Raw genomic sequence first — 22,243 nt, forward strand, 5'->3', positions numbered from 1 at the left:
TGCTGTGGACAGTGCTTCCTCTGGACAGGTGGACCTGGGTTGTATCAAACAGCAAGCTGCCATGCCACTGGAGCCAGCCAGATTGTCACCTTCCTTAATAGTGCCTGCTTCAAATGCGGCCTCCAGGTTTCTTGTTGAGTTCTTGTCCTGGCTTTCAATACGGATGGATTGTGATCAGAAAGTGTAATCAGAATAAACCCTTTCCTCTTCAAGTTGCTTTGGTCACAATGTTTTATTTCAGTATTAGAAAAGCGAACTACGACAAAGCTCCTGACTGAATGTATTCTCACAAGAGTGTCCTAATGTGGAGACTGAGATGTAGGAATTGCAAATCTCTGAGAATTGAGAAACAATCTTCCCAAGATGTCTTAATCTTGCATTTGAACTCTCTGGAAATACCAGCATTTTGTAGAGTGTGGAGGATGATCTTCGATAGACATAATTTTGGCTTTGAATGGGTGGGTTTTGAATGACTCTGCAGCAGGCTAACACAGTAGAATAAATAGTAACTGATACACGACAGACAACAAAACATCATCCAATTGAATTCTCAGAGTAGCCAGTAGAAATTGATTGAGGAAGTCTCTTTGAGCGAGTCAGCTGGACTTCTTCAAAGAGAGAGTCCCCTCCAGTGAAGCTTTCAAGTAAAAGAACAAGTAACAGCAGGAAGGTAATATCACCAGAGGGGGCTTACAAACACCAGGCACAAGCCACCCAGGGAAGCACTGTTACGGCAGCCAGATGGAGTTCAAACTCAGAGTCCTGGGAAGAGCAGTGTGTCCCCTTTGGTGAGGCCTCTCTATAAAAGAACAAATTGTTAAATATGGAGTAATGTTATCAAACTGGTGCGTGCTCACAGCAGCCAGTAGAGAGCCACTGGGAAAGCTGAGGCCGTCACTTGGAGTTTTCCATTGAGTAGTCTCTCCACAGATGTGTTTGCCATGGCAGAACCTCTAGCTTCTCTCCTCCACTAGAAACACTTAGAGTTTTATGGAGCTGCTAGTTGAGCATATGGCCCCATACATGCCAGGCAAACTCCCTCTGAGCTATATCCCCATCCTTATATATTTGTTTAAAATAGTTTATTGTAAAGGTAGTTTTACAGACATGTTTATATACTGGGGGGTGAGCATAGCCCATTCCCAAATAAAGGGCTTTATAAAATTATTATAGCAAAAATACTTCATGTCTAAAGTGAGACCTTGACAGCGTTGCTTCAAAAGGCAATCTTTTTAGTGACTAAACAATAGAATGTACACTGCATAAGTGAGTGCATATGTTGTTTGGCATCATCCACTTTTCCTTGCTTTATTGTAACAGCTCTAGGAAAATACTACATTCAATAGCTTTGTTCACATGATAGTGATAAAAGTCCTACTGATAAGGGACTGGAGAGATCGCTCAGTGGTTAAGAGCACTGGCTGCTCTTCCAGATGTTCTGGGCTTGATTTCTAGTATTCCCATAGTGACCAACAACCATTTGCAATTCCTGTTCCAGGGCACTTGGTGCCCTCTTTATGCCTCCATGGGTACCAGGCATGCACGTTATGCACAGACATGTAGGCAAGATAACCATGCACATAAAATAGTATTAAAATACATAATTCAAAAAACACCCTACAAATAATATTATATCTAATGATGAAAGACTAAATCCTTCCCCCCTACGATTGGGAATAGGACAAGGATACCTACGTACATTATTCATCACCATGCTGAAGCTTATATTCAGAGAACAGAGGCAAGAGTAGAAAGTGAAAAATGTACTGATTACAGATGGAAAAACAAAAGTTTTTGTTCAAAAAGAGAATTTCAAAATTACTAAGTGTTCTTAGATACTTACCAGTATCTTCAGCAGGGATGAAGGATTTAAGATGTGCATAAAATCAAGTTTATTTCTATGTATTAGCTACTAACTTGGAAAAAAATAAAAGATCACTTATACTTTCTTAGTATTGCAATTCTAATGAATTAAGTTCAGTACTTTTATCCTGAAATCTGTGAAAACATGAATGAATTCAAGTATTATCTGAGTAAATGGAAACACACCCCACATTTATGACAAATAAAGGTGGGTTGATTCCTTTTTCTGTTGTGAATATTCCACTTTCATCTTCTAATTCTACTGACTTATGATTCAGCTGAATCAACTAGGTAATCTAGCAAATAGTCTCTTAATCAGAGATTATCTTGTTGATATCCTTAATCCTCTCTTTGCCTGCATGGTATGGTATATTCATAGTTTCTGGTGTTAGGATACTTATCTCTTTAGGTAGATGGGGTTACATAGGCAGAGAACTAGTGTTCTCTTCTCCATCACTGTTAGGTTACATGCTAACTTGTCTTCCAGATGCCTCTTGTACAGTAATGTCCATGGAGCATTTGAAACCTGCCTTAGTCAGAAATACAAATAAACATTGTTCTTTTTAGTCTAGCTAGATGATGTTTGCCAATCTTGGACCCACTTCCTGGTGATACACTACCCACCTTTACTTTCCTTTCTCACAGGAACCTTGAACAGGTTTTTTCTCTGTTCCTGCAACACAGCATCAGACTCCATTGGGCTATGCAGTCTGCCTCCATGACAGTACAAATGTTTTTGAATGAAATATGAACAGACTTTTCCTCTCTCTGGACCATGCTATATCTTCTGAAGCCCTAATAAACTTCCCCACATGCCTAGCTGTTTGGTGACTTCCTGTTATCCATGATGTGGTGTATATAGTTCTTAAGTCAAGGGCTCAGTGTCCTTCTTTGTCATTTCTGATAGATCTTGCTGTCATATTCATCATTGGAACCCCTTTTATGGCTAATGCTTCTGTGCCTATTTTCACCTGCAAAAAAACCTCCAGATCTGTGACTTAACCTTCAATACTTAGGTCAGACATCAGTTACTGCGACATCTTTCTGTTCCCATAGTACCACAGTGATAGCACTTGCTGCATTATGGAAATAACTTTGTTCCAGCATTTGTTTCAGCCACTAATCTGTGATTGTTTCAAGGACAGAGAACATATTTTATTCATTTTTGTATTTCTCATACCTAATGCAGAATCATGCACACAGTGAGCCCCTTAAAAAAGGCTGGCTGCCTTAGTTAATGAATACTTGAACATAAGCTTAATAGTAAGGAAACATCACCCTTTGAGCAGCAGTCAGGCAAGTCCTAAAATGTGAATTAGTACATTGACTCCAGATCCATCATTCTTGGTTCAGTGTAGACGCATACTCGATCTGAAAGCTGAATTGATGTTGGTAGCATGAAGGCTGGAACAAGCTCAGTAACACTACAAAGACGGCATCTCCTTGTGCTGTCTTCGCCACATGAAAAGTAAAGGTATAGATCTGGGCACCAGCATGAGCAAGTGCTACATCCAAATGACCTTAACTTCTTACTACATGGCCCTTTTCCTAGATATAATAACCAAATGTGGCTCTGTTTAATTTTCCAGGTACATTTTTGAGATTATCTTTTATTTTGAAATTCTTATTTCTAATTTAAAAAAGGTTTTAGAAAATGTGTGTTTGTGTGTATGTATATGGGAGTACAGGTGTCTAGGGAGAGTAGATACCTTGATTCCCCCTGGAACTATAGTTAGAGGCAGTTGTGAGCCATCTGTTATGTGAAGTTGGGTCTTCTGAAACAGCAGGAAACAAAAGCTCCTCCACTTCATTCTGAATTATTTGTTGCATCTTTAACTTATCACCAGGTTCAGGCACAGAAGTAATGTTTCCTAGTCTTAAGGAAATTGTGTTGGGTAAGATTACCTTTATGGTTTGGTAGACTACTTGATGTCTGATCATTCATGATAGAGTTGTCATTTCTTTCCTAACAACGCATAGAAAGAGAGGCAGTAACTTAAAACAGAACAAGCTGATGACTAGTGAATTTCTGTGACCAGTCTGAGATTTGACTGTTGTCTTCCCTGTCCATTGAGGTGACCAGACATATTTGCTTTCTAAAACTAGGTCTCAGAAGCCATTTTTATACTTTTGATTTCATCATGTGTCCTCGGAAGCAATTATTGCTCTATGTGACCTAAACTGCCTTCAAACATTTGGACCCTAATTATTAAGAATTGACATCTAATTCTAGCTTCTTCTGTGTCTCTGCTAAGATTTTCTATTTCTTCCTCTCATTCCTTCTTCCACACTGAGACCCCTGTCAGCAAGTCCTACATGATCTTTTTTAGCTTTCCTCAAGGCACTTGAGAATTTGATCATCTTCTTTTGCAAAATTTTAAGAGGCAGGTAAAATTAATATATACTACATGCGTTATTTTCTACTTTGAAGCACTTCCTCTCCCTCTCCCCAGTCTGGATGTGCTAATGATCTCTGCAGTTTTCATTCATGAAGAAGCAATGTTTACATGTTGCTTGTTCATCCTCAACCTCAGGTATAGTTAGATGACTTCTGATGGCACCAAGCTGCTAAGCCCGAGAGCAAGTCCTGCTGTTTTGTTTTTCCTAAGGATTGTTCCTTCCTAGATCAGTTGGTAATGGCTTTCCAGGTCCTTTTCTAAACTGATGAGAAACTTTCCTTTTTTTTTACGTAATGTGTGGATTTCAGGTAACCCTTGTCAAGACTACTGAGCTGCATACGCCAGTACCTAATTTTACCTTCTGTAAGACAAGATGTGTTTTTTGTGTCATATAAATAATGAGTGAGAAAATAATTAGAATTGGACTGTAATGTGGGGTAGAGTTTGCTGAAGACAACTGTCTGTTACAACAATGGGTGCAAATGCTTATGCACATGTCCCAAAGGGAAACTGTTATGTTTTTTGAGATAGAGTCTGACTACATATCGCTGGCTTGGCTGCTGTGTAGACTGGTATCTGCCTCCCTATTGCTGGAAGTATGTGCCATTACACCATATTTGGCTTTGTGTATATTTTGATTTGCCCTTTTAAATAACACTTCCTTTAGTTTTTATGTTTAAATAGTATGTTGCTCCTTTATCTGTTACTTCTGTATCCACTCCATTGTTCAATTCCAAAAATACCATGTATGTCATATAAAGTGTAGGTTTTTCATAACATAATACTTTGAATAAACAGAAAACTGATGAAATTACTCATTTAAAAGGCAGCATGGAAAGAAGCATCAAAACTTTTGCTGTTCTTGTCCTACTCTGCTCTAGTGGATGGCCGTACCAACAAGAAGAGATGGGCAGCATGACTTGGACTTGATGTTTAAAGGAAAAGGAGGACACACAGTAGGGGAGGGAGGTGTGGACCTGACAGGAGTTTGGGAGGGGTTTGTCAATCAAAATCCACTGCTTGAAATTCTCAAAGAATTAAAGAAAATAGCTTTGGAGGAGGAAAGGGATGTAATTATATTTCAAACTCTCTCTCTCTCTCTCTCTCTCTCTCTCTCTCTGTCTCTCTGTCTCTCTGTCTCTCTGTCTCTCTATCTCTGTCTCTGTCTCTCTGTCTCTCTGTCTCTGTCTCTGTCTCTCTCTCTCTCTCTCTCTCTCCCTCTCCCTCTCTCTCTCCCCCTCTCTCAAGACAAAGCAATTTCTTTTTGAGAAATCTGTAAGGCTAACATGGTACTGTTTTTTTGTCTTACAGTATTCACTTCACAGTTTGTTTTTCCCTTGATTAATTAATTCCCATAATGAAAAGATTATAGTGTGGTTTGAGATTTGCTTATTCTCATGTTACCTTAGGAAGTTTTGTTTGATGGACAGTTAGGTTATATGTAATATATATGAGTGCTTAAAAATTTAATGACTTTATAGTCTAGAAAAGACATATCTGGGATGTCTAGAGTTGTTGAGAACTGTGGGTCCAATTTTTCTAGTTATAATTGTATTAGGGTTGATAAAGCTTATGTAGTTACGTTCTGTTATTAATTACTCAGATCTGAGTATTTTCTATTTTGCATGGGATTTGTTTGCTTCCTAAGTTCTACCCTTCATCACAAACATTAGCATACTAACCACAACCATTTTTGTTACATTAGCATAATTTAAAGTTACCCTGCATGTTATGGTTAAGGCAATTCAGTGAAATAGTAACTTTATTTGGCAGTGATTGGAAATGTAAATAATATGAATAATCTCAGATCTTCATATTAGCTTTAGAATCTCTTCATAGATGTACTTTTGAATATAGTGGTGGATGAAAGTTCACATTAAATAAAATATTGTAGGCCCACTGGGAAAGACTAACACCAGAGGTTTCGATGAGCAGAGACTCCATGCATCCCAATGCCGTCAAGTGAAACTTACAAATTACTCTTTACATGTTTGATTTCAAGCTGCTGCAGTGCATGTGAAATAAGAATAAATACTGAATAAGATGTAAACAAGGGAAATAGCTAAGCGGATGCTGTAGGTATTTTCATGAAACATGAAAGCCAGATTTGAAATGCCTGTGGGTAATCTGTGTGTAGCTGATAGGAGAAAGTAAACTCTTCACTTTTGAAGTAGCAGCTTCGTTTGAAAGCAGTGGCATTTATTTAGCTGTTTCCCTCATCTCAGCCCTAATAGTGGTCTTCAGTCTTTGATGGTGGGTGCCTTTGCTGTTCCTGGCATTGTTGAATTGGGTATTTCATGGCTTTCACTGGGCAGAGAAGAGATGAGGAAGATAGTCTGACTGGAGACCACCATTGTAAATGCAAAGAAATGTGCAGTGTAGAAATACATTTATTTGCCTTCTTGGGATTTGAGACATTCTGAAAATTTACAGGTGGTGAGGCTGTGTCCACAGAGTGTTAAATGCAGAAGTTAAGTTTTAAGCATTGTGCATAGTTTTAGCTAAGTTGTAAATAGGAATATGAAAACTATATATAATGTGTTATATTGTACCGTTAAAAGCTATCCAGAGTGTGTGGTATTTTGTCAGGTTAAAGGTCTGTACCACCACTATCAATCTTTTCTTTTGGGTACCAGTATTTAAAACTCTTTCTTCTGACTTTAGAGATGTGTAGCACATAGTTGTTAGTTGCAACCCCTCTAGTGTATACCAGAAGCACTTGTGCCTTCCTGTCAGTACCCATTCAGCAAACTCTTCATGCATCCACACTGTTAGGTGTGCTCTGATAGGCACCCCTAGAGTCTCAGGTTGAATTTGATAAGTATTTCTAGATTCGACTCCGATGTGAGATGACTCAGTGCTTACCATTCTGTGCCTGATCCATTTCACTTCATATAAGGATTTCTTGGTATAGCCATTTTTTTTTCATGCCTGATTAATGTTCCGCTGTGAATGTGCATCAGATTTCCTCTTCTAGGAACTAGATTCTAGGCACTCAGTTGCTCTTGTAGGCAAAAGGGTCCATCCAAAGAAACACACCTTCAGCAGAGTCAAAGAAACACACTTTGGCCCTGAAACTAGAACCAAAGAAATACACCCTGACCCTGAAACCAGTACCAAAGAAGCACACTTTGTCTCTGGAATCAGAGCCAGTGAACGAAATACACCCTGGCCCTAAAACTAGAGCCAAAAGGCTAAAAAAAAAAAAAAAAAAAAAAAAAAAAAACCTGTAAAAGAAACACATTTTGGCTGTGAAACCAGAGCCAAATTTGAACCTAACCCTGTACAGAAAACTAAACAGTCCCCGCGCAGGAGAGCTAGCTATCCTAAGCCCAGGGATTGAAATCTGATCAATCCCCTGAAAAATTTCACCGCCTAAGAATCCCTATAGAAACCCTGTGACTGTTTGGGCTGCCCAAGTGTCCCCTGCCACCCTGGCAGAGGGCAGCCATATCCTGGATTCTTCCCTCTCAATAAATCTCTTGAATGACGTTTTGGTGAGGCCTTTTGCCAGAATAGAGATGACCCAGAGCAGAGCAGAGCAGGGCTGTAATACTTCTCAACCAGGGAAACCTTCCCCTGGCTAAGCAAAGTTGTTACACTCTGCTCTCAGGGAGACTGGAGCAGAACTGTAACAACTTCCTGGGGAAACCCTCTCCTTACAGAGCAGAGCTGATAAACTGGGGAAGCTTTCCTTGAAGCAGGGCTGTAAGCTGCTATGCTTATTGTGACCTATGGTATTCCTTGGCTCCAGAGTGCCAGAATACTTTCCATCCGAGCTGTAACACTCAGTATTCTTTGGCTCCCTAGGTCCATAATCTAACCCCATCCATCTCATCAGGTCTGGCGAAATGCTTACAGTTCCACCTGGCAGTTGTGAACAGTACAGTAAACACGGGAGTGCAAATGTCTCTGACTTATCTCTATTTCCTTTGGATGTGATTCTAATATTACAAATTGTTTTTATAATTGATTGTTCATATTGCAGTTTGTTAAATGGTGAAGAGGCCTCTTGCTGTTTCCTGTAATGGCTCTACTAATGTACATTGCTGCCAGCTGTGTGCATTCCTTCCCTTTACCCCCATCCTTGACAGATGGTGTTTGTTTTGTCTTTTTTGTTAGGAGTTCTTACTGGAATGGCGCTATAGCTTACTTTGTCTTTGACTTGTTCTTTCCTGGCTGTTAGCTATGTTGAGCATGTTTCATTTACTTGTTGGCTATTCCTTTGTTTTCTTTTAAGAAGTATCACTTATATAGTTTTTCTACTTATTAATCAGGTTATTGTTGTTTTTGCAATTGAGCATCGGGAGCTCTTTCTATAATGTAGGTATTGGCCACTGGTGAGATCTCTTACCTGCCAATCCTTTCTCTCACTGTGTTGAAGGCCTTTGCTTTTCTGTTGGCCTCAGTTGCTGTATTGTTTCCTTTGCCATGGTACAGAAGCTTTTGATGTAATCCTATTTGTTTACCTCTGCTTTTGTTTCCTGTACCTTTAGGAATCTGTTAAAAATTTTTTTTCTTGCTGTTCCAGTGTCCTGAAGTGCTTCTGATTTCTTGTAATCAAGTAACTTATAGTTTCACTTTCTACATATCAGTCTTTTAATGATTTATACTCAACTTGTCTAACTAGCTAGGGATAAAGATCTGGCTTCACCCTGTATATGGATGTCAAGGATCCTAGCAGCATTTATGGTGAAGACCTTTTCCCCCACAGTGTGCTTAAGACCATTGCACACAATCTCTTGACTTCTGTCGTAGTTAGGGGTTTTATTGCTGTGAAGAGACACCACGACCATGGCATCTATTATTAAAGAAAACATTTAATTGGAGTTGGTTTAAAGTTTCAGTCAGAAGTTTAGTCCATTATTGTCAAGGCAAGAACATGGTAGCATGCAGACTGACTGGGAGCTGGAGCTGAAAGTTCTACATCTTAATCTGCAGGCAGCAAGAGCCTGTGTCCCACCCTAGGTTTAGCTTGAGCGTTTGGGACCTTAAAGCCCAATCCCATGGACAAAGTTTCTCCCAAAAGATCACAGCTAGTCCGTTAAGACCACACTTTCTAATAGAGCCAATCTCTAAGGGCCAAGCATTGAAACACATAATTCTATGGGACCATTCCTATTCAGTTGTGGAAGTAGAGGGTTACCTCTGAGCTTTGTACAATTTTTCTCATACGTACATATCTGTTTTTAGGTTAATACTTTGCTGTTGTCATTCTAGCTTTTGCTTGTTTTCATTGGAAAAGTTGACTTTGTATCTTAATCGAGAAAGTGACAGTGTTAATTGTATATGACTTGTTTTTATGCTCAGTGATGCCTATTTATGATTAGTTGGTAGCTCCAGTGCTGTGGTGATCTAGTGAGTCCCTGTGCTGTGTGAAGTTCTGTTTCATAGTTTTTACAAGATTATGTGTAAATACTTATATTTCCTTGGAGAACTCCTAGTTATGAACATGCTGAACATGGAGCATAGCAGAGACTCAGTTCTCAGAAGCCAGAGTGCACCAGGCAACTGCTGTCTATACCATAATGTTCCTTACTACTTACAGACAAGGTATATGAACCTTGGACAGTTTTGTATCTAGTATTCTACTTACATTGTAGACATGATCATGACTATAAAACTTTTACAGTAATTACAGGCATATAGCATTTCGTTTTTCACTGTTACCAACTTAATGTGCAACTCAACCTTTGTTTTGTTTTTCAGTTGGGTACAGAGCTTTGGACATGAAGGACTCGGATTATTACTGGACATTTTGGAAAAACTGATTAATGGGCAAATGTAAGTATTAATAATTTTTAATTAAGCTCTATTAGTCTGTCCAGCTGTAATCTAATATTGTCATTTTTTTGTTAATATAGCCAAGAGAGAGTTGTAAAGAAGAGTCAGCACAAAGTTATCCAGTGTCTGAAAGCCCTGATGAACACACAGGTATGCAGGAAAATTGTCCTTTGCTCAGCACAGATTCTTACACAACAGTGAGAGTTCTACTTGCATGCGATGGCATGATGATGAGTTTGTTACCAATGTTGATGGTGCAGGAGATCTTGGAAGAAGTTGGGAGGTGAACACACCCACCCCTGCAACATGAACCCTGTCTGCAGAGGAACTTTCTCTCTCTCCTATTCTCTTTACCTTGATCCTTCTTTTGCTGCTCTCCCTCTATTGATTTTCAAAAAGTCAGTAGGATCAAGGCTTTAGTGTAGTACACTGTTACTAAGTATAGTCTGTTGTAATATGCGTTACCAGAGATTCAAGTTGTGGAGACCCATGGTCCATTTCCTGAGAATTTAAAACCTATGATAAAATTAACATATACAAACATGAAAGGATTCTAGAAATGCAGCAGTGATGCATTTATTATTTAGCCAGCATAATATGACACATCTGTGTATTAAAGTTGTGTAGTGCAGCCTTTGTTTAGTAAAGTTGAGTTAACCACAAGACTTTAGGCCATCTCTACCAAGTCACCCCCATGGGGATTGCTGACATTAGCATCATTTCCTCCCATTTCTTTAGCTGACTGTAAGATCATCTACTGTATGCTATGAGATGTAATGGTAGGTATGTCAGTTGTTAGGCATCAGGGGAACAAAGGTTACTTATGGTGCTTACATGTGTGATGACTCTTCTTTAGAAAACCTGCACAGTTGGTTAATTTTAATGTAGCATATTTTGTCTTTTTCCAGAGTGATAAGTATGTAAATGCTTAAAATATTAGTATTTAATTCTATTATATATAGCAAATGTTTATGTGTTTTTTTAAACATTTTTATTACTTTAGTTTTAAATAGCTTGAATCACATGTAAATCCCAGTTCCCTCTCCCTCCCCTCCTCCCACAGCCCCACCACTGTCCCCCCCAGCCTCCCACCCTATCCCCACTTCCTTCCACATAGGGGATATCTAGAGTCTGCATTTCACTCAGGGCAGGGTCCAGGCACTCCCCTAAGAGTCCAGGCTGAGAGAGAATCCCTCTTTGTGTTATGGACACATGAAGTCCATTTGTATGCCAGGGGTAAACACTTGTCTACTAGTAGCCCAGGGCCCCATAGGTTGCCCAGGCCTCCTCACTGACTCTCATATTCAGGGGGTCTGGATCAGTTCCATATTGGCCTTCCAGCTGTGGGTCTGGGGTCCAAGAGCTCCCTCTTGTTCAGATCAGCTGTCTCTGCTGGTTTCACCAGCCCATTTTTTGCCAACTTGCTCATCACTCCTCTCTCTCTCTGTCACTGGGTTCCATGGGGTTCAGTTCAGTGCTTAGCTGTGGGTGTTGGACTCTGCTTCCATTAGTCACTGGATGAAGGTTCTAGGATGGCATATAGGGTAGACGTCAAGTTCTATACATATCATCTTCAGCAGCCTGGAATTCCATTAGGTAACAGTAGGCCTTCTGTTGAGTGCAAATAGAACCCAGCATTGGTTCAGGGTATAGAATAGGACAGTTACTATATTACCCCAAGTGGGTCCTTGACATTCAGGAAAGATAACTCTTTTAGACCTTTCCATATAGTTGATAGCTCCTTCACGTGTAAAAGCCTTCATTAAAAGCACTGTGATGCTAGCACTGGTAAGTGAATATTACTCACAGTTTCTTTTTTTCTAAATCTTTCCATCCATAATTTTAATGAAGTATGTAGCAGTTCCCTGTGTAGTATTAGTTGTGGAAAAGTTCTAATCCAATCTCATTCTAGTCTCTATATGAGCTCATCAATTTTTGCCTTTTTTCACATTGAAAGAATTAGAAGACATGCCTTGGGGGTCACAGGATGGTGGTCAAAGGATGAGACCCGAGTGTGCTCATATTCCAGCCTTCACCCACAGTAGTTATTATAAGGATATTGGATGGAAATGTAGGAAGTCTGACTGCAGTACATGCCAGATTGTCTTGGGTCCGGGAAAGCCACATGGCTATGAATCTGGGAGGAAGGCCCTGGAGACAAGCTTTCATCAGCCAGCAGGTTTGTTAGGGCAGAACATGCTGTTGGTACTTGCTAATCTTTGACTTTCTGAGTCAGGTCCAAATGGTCCTTTCTAAATTACTGACAATTTTCTGCAGTACTACCAAGGCATGGTGTGGGCTTTTAGCTCTATGCCAGCTTTTGATGTCTCAGCTTGTAGTTAGGAAATAGTTAGGAACATCATAAAAGTGAGCCCTTTCCTGACTACTTTGTCAGTAAACCTCCTGTTTAGGGAGGAAAAAGAACTTTTAACACTCCCATTTCTGGGGTTTTGGCTCCTCTGCTTACATTCCCTCCATCATACCTCTTTACCATAGTATTTTCCAGCAAATGCACTATATCAGCACAATGTCAGGTGTTCCTGTTTGTGTATTTCTCTTTTTATATAAATGCTTACTACATATGAGATAATAAAATTATCAACATGATTTTTATAATAAAGCATTTCTATTTAAGCTTGTTAGAGTTTAGGCTTTGATACTTAACATATTGCCAATTTTCAACCATCATCGATAGGTATATAATTGGAATTACTGCTCCTGTGTTCATTTATAATAGTGACCTGATCTATAAATTTCAGACAATAGAAGATCCTCTGAATTACATGGGAGGTAGAAGTATTACTTGGTGTCTTTTATTGTATGTATTTATATACTAATGCCAAGAGAAACATACTTCTTTAAAATAATATGGCTTTATTATACCTACACATTTTTCTAATTGGATGTGACATGGTGGCAGTAGCAAATAAACTTTATCCTTACCCGTTCATTATGTATATTCTTATTTACAGCAGTATTGACTTCTTGATGATAATACCATTGTGCTCAGAATAGACATTCCTAGTATGGAAGTTTCTACACAGTTCATTTCCAAATTGTGCTTTTCCTTTGTCCATTCACATACTATGTTCACATCTCGACCTATACTTTCTTGTGGTAGCTGTTTGGTTTTGAACATTGAAATGTGTCTAGTCTGAGTTTAGGTGTGTAATTATGAAATGCAACTTGATTTTCTATCTTCAGGAAAATAAATTGTTCTAATACACCAGGTTAACTATTTAAAATATTTAATGGAAATGACATATAATTATTAATGCTGTGGTTTATTTTTTCTTTCTCTTGAACAGTGCTGATCTAGGTGTTTACTTGTAACTCTTTTACCAACTTTTCTTTTTGAGGACAGAGGTCGTCCTGCCCTCTGTGTTTTAATATTTGTCTATTTGTTTTGCACTCTAATGATGAGAATCCCTTATTTCTCCATGCATTCTTTGCATTTGGTAGATTATCACAGCTCTTAACTCAATATTGATACTCTGTAAATTTTTATGGTGTTGCAAGATGTTCATACTTTTTCTTAGAGGCAAAATGTAATTTTTAAAATTTATGCACCATCGCTTCAAATAACAGTTAACTTATTTTGTAATGTTACAGTATGGCTTAGAAAGAATTATGAGTGAAGAGAGGAGTCTTTCCTTGTTGGCGAAAGCCATGGACCCCAAGCAACCCAGTATGATGGCGGATGTGGTGAAGCTTCTTTCTGCAGTATGCATTGTAGGGGAGGAAAGCATGTAAGTTTCCACTGTGACTCCTGCATCCAGTGATAGACAGAAGATTACTGCTTAAATGTTCCTATATGCTTGGGCAGTTAGTTCAGCTTCTTATTTGCATAATTGAAATATTTGCCAAATCATTTTGATATTCAAATTATTAATTAGTAACTAAAATAATTCTGTGAACAACTGATTCCTCATCATGTTTATTTTAAACTACTTTCAGTTCAGCAATTAATAAAAACTCAAAGTAGAGGGAGAAAATATACAAATGGGTAAATGGGTTCTTTTTATTATCTAATTATGTATATATACATATTTAATTGAAATTATGAGTCATGCTTACTTCTTCTAAAAACAAGTACATTGCTTTTTGAAAATTTATTCGTAAGACAGATGTTATGAGTGGAATAGTTTATAGTAATACAACACATTAAAGCTTCAAGGCACTTAACTGCATTTATTAAGTTTGTACCTTATCAGCTACTCAGCATATATCCTAATGATAAGATACATGCCCCAACACCTTAGAGAAGATTAGGATCCAAATTATAAGTAAATCTTTAAAATGTTTTTGAAAATGGGTAAACTGAACAATCAAAAGAACCAAGACAGTGCTCATAGTTGACAGAGAATTGAAACAGCCTGGCTCAAACTTTTCCAAAGGCCTATGCTTGGCCCTGGTTCCAATAAGCCATTTAAGGATTTGAATGATGGTGAAAACCATAGGACGAAGTGTTCATTGAGTTGTGTACTGGCCACAGCGTCCACTGATCAGTCTCACATGTATCTTTAGGGTACCGGACATTAGCTTTATGCTTACATAGAGGAAGAATTGGAGTGTTGAGCAGCAAGTGTGTCGATTCTTTTATAGGTTAGAGCGGACAGAAAGTTCTTCTCAGGAGATGAACTCTGACACTAGGAGCCTTGCAGTTCTCAGTATGCGATCTTCTTAGCCTGAGTTCTTTCTACACTCATGTGAAAGTCAGTCTTGGGGCAGTCCTGCTAGAGAAGGTGACTTTGAGCTGACTCTGGCTGTAGTTGGCCAGTGATACACCACTCTGAACCGATTCTTTATGTATATGTCCTCTGTGTCTATAGACGTTGTTTGACTAACCTGACCTGTGTCCCATGCATGGAAAAGACCTGGCATCTAGTGCCAGTACTTTCTCAATCTAGAAAGATTGCTAAGAGTTTGGTGTGCCCTAAAAGTTGGTATGTGCCCTGTATGCATGTATATTGATGTATGGTTCTGAACTCTCCCTCCTGTCATTCCTTTTACTCTGTTTTCCATTCCTTTCCATTCCTCCTTCCTCTTCCTCCCTCCTAATTCGCTTGTTTTTCTCTACTCTTTTTCCGTTCAGACTCTTAGCTTGTCCTTCTTCCCTTTTGTTCTTCCGTTCTTTCCTCCATTTCCCTCTTCCCTTTTTCTGTTTTCTTTCCCCTTTCTCATGTGTTAGGGCCTCACACATGCTGGACGAGCTCTCTACCACTGAAGTAGATTTTCAGTCTTTCTGTGTTATTTTCATTGTTTCTTTTCATTGGAATGAATGTCAGAGTGACTCAAGTAATATTTAGGGCTGAAAATTATCTTCCACAGAGGATGAACTTATACTTTTTCTGTTTTAGAAGGGAACATGATCTTTTCACAAATAATGTATTTTAGGTTTAATTATTTACTGTATTTTGCTACTATTTCTTTTGACTGTCACAGTTTCATTATTTGAGGGACATTATGCAGCCTTTGAAGGATGCCAGATTTCAGAAATAGTTGTTAGACTGAGAATAAGTTGTTTAACCCTTTTCTGCCTGATTTCCTATTTATATTGGTTTATAATATACATACTGCATATAGTTACATACATTAAAATCCATGGTGTATTGATTCTAGAAGATGGTAGTGTGTGTTTTACAAAAGGTAGAAGAATTTGTTTTAAGTGCTGTTATCATGGGAGAATGACTTACTTGGGGAGATACATGTGCTTTTCCTGCTTTGCCATTATATAGCACCAGCATGCGTGGAAATTGTCACATCATACTGTATACTTTTATGTAGCAATAACACAGTAAAAATAAAAACCCAGTGTAAGCCTATATTGGCAAAATGGTTCAAGTTAGTCCTGACCTGAGCTGTTTTATAGATGCTTGATAACCAACTTCCCAGGTTGTCGGCCAGGAATAAACCAATCAAAATGCATGCTAGAGCACACAGAAAGACTGAAGCTAGGCTTCCCTCAAGTGGATACCAGTGGAGGAAAGGGAGCTAATGTGACACTAGAAGGTAGTAAAGTTACCTATGGTGTTAAAACCCCAGAGAGGGAGATGTGTTAGGAAAGTGGATGTGACAAATGTATGGTGTACATATGCATGGGAATGTCACAATGCATTCCACTAATTTGAACAGGTAGTGTGCACATTAGTAGTGGTATGAACTCAGTAAGCTACTTCCAAATGCCACTATTGCCTGGGCACATTTAATTAATTAGCAGGATAAAGCAATTGTGTGCCATTTTCTTATTTGATCCTTGCTATTTAACTAATAGACTTCAAATTTCTGACAGCCTTGAAGAAGTTTTAGAAGCCTTGACATCAGCTGGAGAAGAAAGAAAAATTGACAGATTTTTTTTCATTGTCGAAGGCCTTCGGCACAATTCAGTGCAACTGCAAGTAGGTTTCAAGTTTTAAGAATCTAATTATGAGTGACAAGTCATGTGTATTGTTTGAAACATTTGTGATTGACTTTTGTGTAAACATCGTATAACTGTAAATATAGCCCTTTTTGTATTCAATGCATTGATAGTATTCTAGTTTGTATTCTGATAACATCTTACATATATCTTGATGAATACCCATATGTTCTTCCTTAGGTTGATTTTCCAACTATGAACTTACAGATTTTTCTACAAACCATATCATAATAGAACTGTGATTGTTTAGTAATTTTAATTTAAAGCAATTCCTCAGTTATATGAATTATGACTTGTCATTATTTTAGATCTTGTAGCTGAAACTTGGAGTTTCTGTGAATAATAGTGAGGAGGTAATAGATCATTCTTCAGAGTATTTGCCTCCTCACGGTTGTGGTTAGCTATTACCATTTCAGTATGCAAATACAATTAATGCTTATTTAATTGAAAAGAAATAAAGATGCATAGTTATGGTCAAATTTATTTGTAGTCTTAATAGGCCATGAACTTGGTGACAGTTCTCCTGCCACCACTTCTGAGTGCCACCATATCTAGCTTTAACTCTAAAGGAATATTCACATCTAATTCTCCATTCCATACTTAAATCTTGAATAGGCCTAACTGTGAGTTTACTTTTGGGAAATTTGAAAGGATTCTCAACTTGTTATCAGTATGCTGAATGACATGACACAAATGGGCTTTGAGCATAATGCAACAATTTGTATATGAGAAATATTATAGATGTTTAAAAAGAGGCCTGTAATGCAGTATGGTTCTTGCTGATTTGTTTATTAGCGTGAGAGGAATAGTAAAGTGGAATCTTCTTCAAACTTAAAAACATCAAGTTAAAGTTAAAATTCATACAGGGTATTTAAAAAAAATCTAATGATATTTGAACTGTGAAACTAACGAACTTTTTCTGTGATGTCACATGCCATGCTAAGAGTGGTCCCATTGGAACCCTGTGGCTGGATTTATTGCTGTTGGCAATACCAAGATTGAAGATAAGGCTAAAGGGTCTCTATTGCTTGTATCCTGCTGATAGAGCCTCAGCTCTTGTTTTGTTAAGGGGTGATGTTTTATTTGTGGTCTAACTAACTTGTGGTCTAACTAAAACTTGTCTGAAGACCAGAAAAGCAAAGCAGCCAACCACTAGACAGTTCTTACTTCTACCAAGGCTCAGATCAAAATGGATAATCCTGTCCGCACTTTGACTGTACACTGAATATATTGCATGCCTGTCTCCACCCGCCTCATATTCCTCTCTAGTGTTTGGATTAAAGGCATGCACCACTTTTTATGGCTTTTATGCCCAGCTTTTATGGCTAACTAGTGTGTCTACTAAGATTAAAGGTGTGTGCCACCACTGTCTGGCCTCTATGGCTACTGTCGCTAGCTTTGTACTCTGATCTTCAAGCAAGCTTTAGTTGTTAGATTATAAACAAAATATCACCACATTGTCTAGGGTGGATAGTTGGGGCTCACCGGCTTTCTGTAGTGGTACTACCTCACAGGCCAGGGTTGCTCTGTTTTGTGCTTTCCTCCTCTTGTTTTTTTTTTTTTTTGTTTGTTTGTTTTTGTTTTTTGCTTTCTTCTAACTCGTTCGCTTCATGTCTTGCCTCTTCCTTTTCCTTCTTATTTATTCTCTAATTCTTTGCATGTTCCTTGTTCTTATTATTCCTTCCTCATCTGTACCAATTTCAATGTCTCTTTCATCTGATTCTACATTTTTTTTCTATCTAAAGATTAAGCCTTCAATGCATTTCAAATATTTCATGTATTAAAATTTGAATAGTTTTCAGGTAACTTAAAAAAAGTTCTATTTACATGAAGTCTACATATCCTACAATTTATCTATATAGGGTTCTTTTTTTGTAACTGAGGTCTGGTCATTTTTTGATATATACCTCTAGCTATATTTTAGATTATTTTCAGTGTTCCTAAATAAAATCTTCCTTTAACTATAACCCTTTAGCTATAGGCAACTTCTTTCTGTCTGCACAGATTTACATGTGCCAAACATTACACATACACGGACTCTATATGACCAGATGTTTTTTGTTTTTTGTTTTTTTTTTTCAGGTAGTTGTTATTTTCAAGACAGGGTCTCTATAGCTCTGTCTCTGGTTATCTTGGGACTCACTATATAGACTAAACTGGCTTCAAACTCATTGAGATCTGTTTGCCACTACCTTCCAAATACCCTCCCAAATTTTGGGATTACAGGTGTGTGCAACTATGCCCACCACACTACTAGATTCTTCAATCTGCCAAATAGTCAAGGTTCTTTCATGTTGGAATATATATATCACTATGCCATCTAAAACATGCCACTTAGTGTTTCTGTTGCACTGTTATGCCACATTGAATTCATCAGTAGCTTTTTGTCAGGTATTTGGTTTCTTTTCCTCTTTTGGCTGTTAAAATGATGTTTCTCTTAGCCTTTTCAGAGTTGATTAATTTCTAAATCATGAGTTATTTGCTTTGTTTGTTGTTAAGTTATTAGAGGTATAGTTGAAGGGAGGTTGCATCAACATGGTGTTTGACAAATGTACCAATCACGTATTTGATGCATTTCTTGAGAACTTTTTGCCAAGTTACAGGTGGCCACTTATATTTGAATTGATTTTAGGAAATTATCGCACAAGGTATGCAGTAAATGTATATTTTGCTACACTTACTGGTATTGCTAAGTTTTTTGTGTTCTGTATGTATTGAAATGAGTTACAAATTAGTTTACACAAACATAGTGTTACAAATTAGTTTTCACAAAGAAGTGAAAAGCTGTGTTTTACTTTATTCAAACCCAGCTCTTTGTTTTTAAAATATATTCATAATAACTTCTAGTGTAGAGATTAAGAGTAGATAGTGGAAAGAACTACTCTAAATTCTTGTTTTCCCTTTTAAATTTGTGATGGGTTTTCTTTGCACACATGGAGTGTGTGTGTGTGTGTTTCTACCTGCCTGCCTGCGAGTGTGTGTGTGTGAGTGTGTGTGAGTGTGTGTGAGTGTGAGTGTGTGTGAGTGTGTGAGTGTGTGTGAGTGTGTGTGTTTCTGCCTGCCTGCGAGTGTGTGTGTGAGAGTGTGTGTGAGTGTGAGTGTGTGAGAGAGTGTGTGAGAGTGTGTGTGTGAGTGTGTGTGAGTGTGTGAGTGTGTGTATGTGTGTGAGAGTGTGAGTGAGTGTGTGTGAGTGTGTGTGTGTGTGAGTGTGTGTGTGTGTGTGTGTGTTTCTGCCTGCTTGCATGGACCATCACACATTTGTGGAGGTCAGAGAATATCTTTAGGTGTTCGTTCTTGGTTTTCACCTTTTTTGAGATGGAGTTTCTTGTTGTTTACCCCTGTTTTGATAGGCTGGCTGGCCTATGAGCCTCCAGCGAGCCTTCCTTCTCTACCTTCCAACTTGATGTAGGTGCACTGGGTCTGGGGAGATGTCATTGTGTCCATCTATATGTACATTCTGGACATCCAACCTCACATCCATATGCTTGCTCATTAAGGGCTTTACTCACTGAGCCATAGCCCAGATTTTACTTCTTAACTATCACCTATGTATGTATGTATGCATATATATATTTATGCATTCATCCATCTGAACTTTTATGCAGGCCTGGGTATCCTAGAGCTCTTTATGTAAACCAGGCTGGCTTTGAACTTGAGGGGATCTGCTTGTTTCTGCCTCTGAAGGCTGGGTTAAGAGTTAAGGCTGTGTGCTGTCCCACTTCACAAGGATTTCACTTTTTGATGTAGGCTTCTGGTTATTCAATGTGAGATATAAAATATCTCACCCTGAACTCTTGGGGAAGGGTCTAGGCCCTGCCCTATATGAAATGACAGACTATGGACACCCCCATGGAGGGCCTCACCCTCCCTGGGGGAATGAGGGGATAAGAGTGGTTGGGGGAGGGCACGGGAGGAGGGGAGGGAATGTGAGAGGGACCTGGAACTGACTTGTGAAGCAACCTCGTTTCTTACCTAAATTTAAACTGGAAAATAAAATATAAAAAAAAATATCTAACACGTGGCAAGCTTACGAATAAAAGGTATCATATTCTAGAAATCCAGTTTACTGCCCCATCCTCAAATAAAATTTACTTTTTGGGGTATTACTGAGTATGTGCTTTCCAATTCCTTTAAATCGTATCAAGCATATCATAATAATCTCAAAACCCTCTCTTGTCTCTGATGTACTTTTGAATTTTCCACAAATAAGGCATATTTTAGAATGATGTAGCTATGTTTTCCCATAAAGCTGCTCTTCTAAATGCCCACTTCATTCTATTAGCTGTATAATTTTCATTTATTAAAATGTACTAGTGTGGGTGATACTAGCAAATCACTAAATTAAAAATGATACATTTTTGTATATAAATAAAGGAGAAACCAATTGTTTTCTTTAAATTGGGAGTTAATAAAGAATAATGAGCATCTTTCATTGATAAGCATATTTATGATAATGTGTGTCTTAAAGGGAAATTGTTAGACATTTATTTGTATTCTGATAATATAATGATAGTTCCTTTGCCTGTGATTATGATGTATTCTGGAGAAAAACTGCAAACTGTATGCCTGAGATGATTTAAAGATTATCTTTCAGGCCTTAGTTTCATTGTTAGGAAATAGATTAAAAGTAAAAATATTAGACTTGAAATAAATGTACAATAGTTTCTCTTTTCAAATATATCAGGAAGAGATGTTAGGTTGCAAACAGCCTAATCCATTTTGAATCATTTATGCAGAAAATGATACTGAGTGCTTTACAGAAATTCTGGAAGGCCAAGGGAGTTTATGTAAGTGCTCATAATGATACAGAGGAGAAAAGTGACATTACAGAAATGCCCCATAGAAAAACCACTTCAGATGTTGCTCAAACTGTACTGAGAATGCTTGGCCACACAATCCTGCCATACCTCTCTGTGAAGAACCAATGTGCCCATCACATTATCGCATGACTGACATTTTCTGTTAGCCACATCTTTCTTAGAGCACGATTGGAATCAGGCAATTAACCAGTTTCCAATTCATGCCTCAGTTTCTCTCTTTCCTCATCCTTTCTCTTTGTACATGGATCTTCCTTATCTTATAGCCAAAGATATACTATGCTGAGATGTCATTAGCCTTGTCCTAAGTTACAAAGTTTGTTGACATTTTCTGTTAATCAGGACTGATTTATTTTTAGGAATTCATTTTAGCATTCAGAGAGTGAGTCTCAGATTTTTTTGGTGGATATATGACTTTTCTCTGTGAATATGTCCTTTAGACCATGGTGACAGCATACTTGCAAACCCTATACCCACCAGCGGAGTCCTGATCCCTTTGTTGTAGTGAGAATGCGAGTTGTTGTTAATAATAAAATTGCAGAGCCAGATATAGGAGTAATCCAGAAAGATTAGAGAGGCAAAGCAGCCAACCACTAGTTTTTACCTCTTCTGAGCCCTCAGACTGAATGAAATGAGGTCTTTTCTCCTCCTGCCTCATATTTCTCTTTCTGCCCAGTCATATCCTTTCTTATCTCCTCCTGCCTAGTGCTGGAATTAAAGGTATGTGACTCCCAAGTATTGGGATTGAAGGTGTGAGCCAGTACCTCCTGACTCTGTTTCTCTTTAGAGTTGATCAATCTTGTGAAGCTCAGGTGGGCTTGAACTCACAGAGATCTATCTGCCTCTACCTCCCAAGTGCTGGGATTAAAGGTGTGTGCCACCACTGCCTGGTCTTTATAACTAGCTCTGCACTCTGATCTTCAAGCAAGCTTTATTTGTTAAAGCCCAAACAAAATGTCACT

The 22,243-nt window shown here is 38.3% G+C and overlaps 1 protein-coding gene across 3 annotated transcripts in view; it reads left to right on the forward strand.

Annotated features, from left to right (window-relative positions):
• Positions 1-22,243, forward strand: part of Diaph3 (diaphanous related formin 3) — a 433,102-nt gene that overhangs the window by 119,471 nt on the left and 291,388 nt on the right. For 2 of the 3 annotated variants that reach the window (XM_040754912.1, XM_040754964.1), the window contains 4 exons: positions 9,972-10,046; positions 10,127-10,196; positions 13,659-13,795; positions 16,339-16,444. In XM_040754912.1, coding sequence (XP_040610846.1) covers positions 9,972-10,046; positions 10,127-10,196; positions 13,659-13,795; positions 16,339-16,444 — 388 coding nt within the window. Of the gene's footprint in view, positions 1-9,971; positions 10,047-10,126; positions 10,197-11,710; positions 11,835-13,658; positions 13,796-16,338; positions 16,445-22,243 lie in introns of those variants that run through there. The other variant, XM_040755016.1, reaches the window with a different exon arrangement.

This window comes from Mesocricetus auratus, unplaced genomic scaffold, assembly GCF_017639785.1.
Source record: "Mesocricetus auratus isolate SY011 unplaced genomic scaffold, BCM_Maur_2.0 Super-Scaffold_2245, whole genome shotgun sequence".
NCBI lineage: Eukaryota > Metazoa > Chordata > Mammalia > Rodentia > Cricetidae > Mesocricetus > Mesocricetus auratus.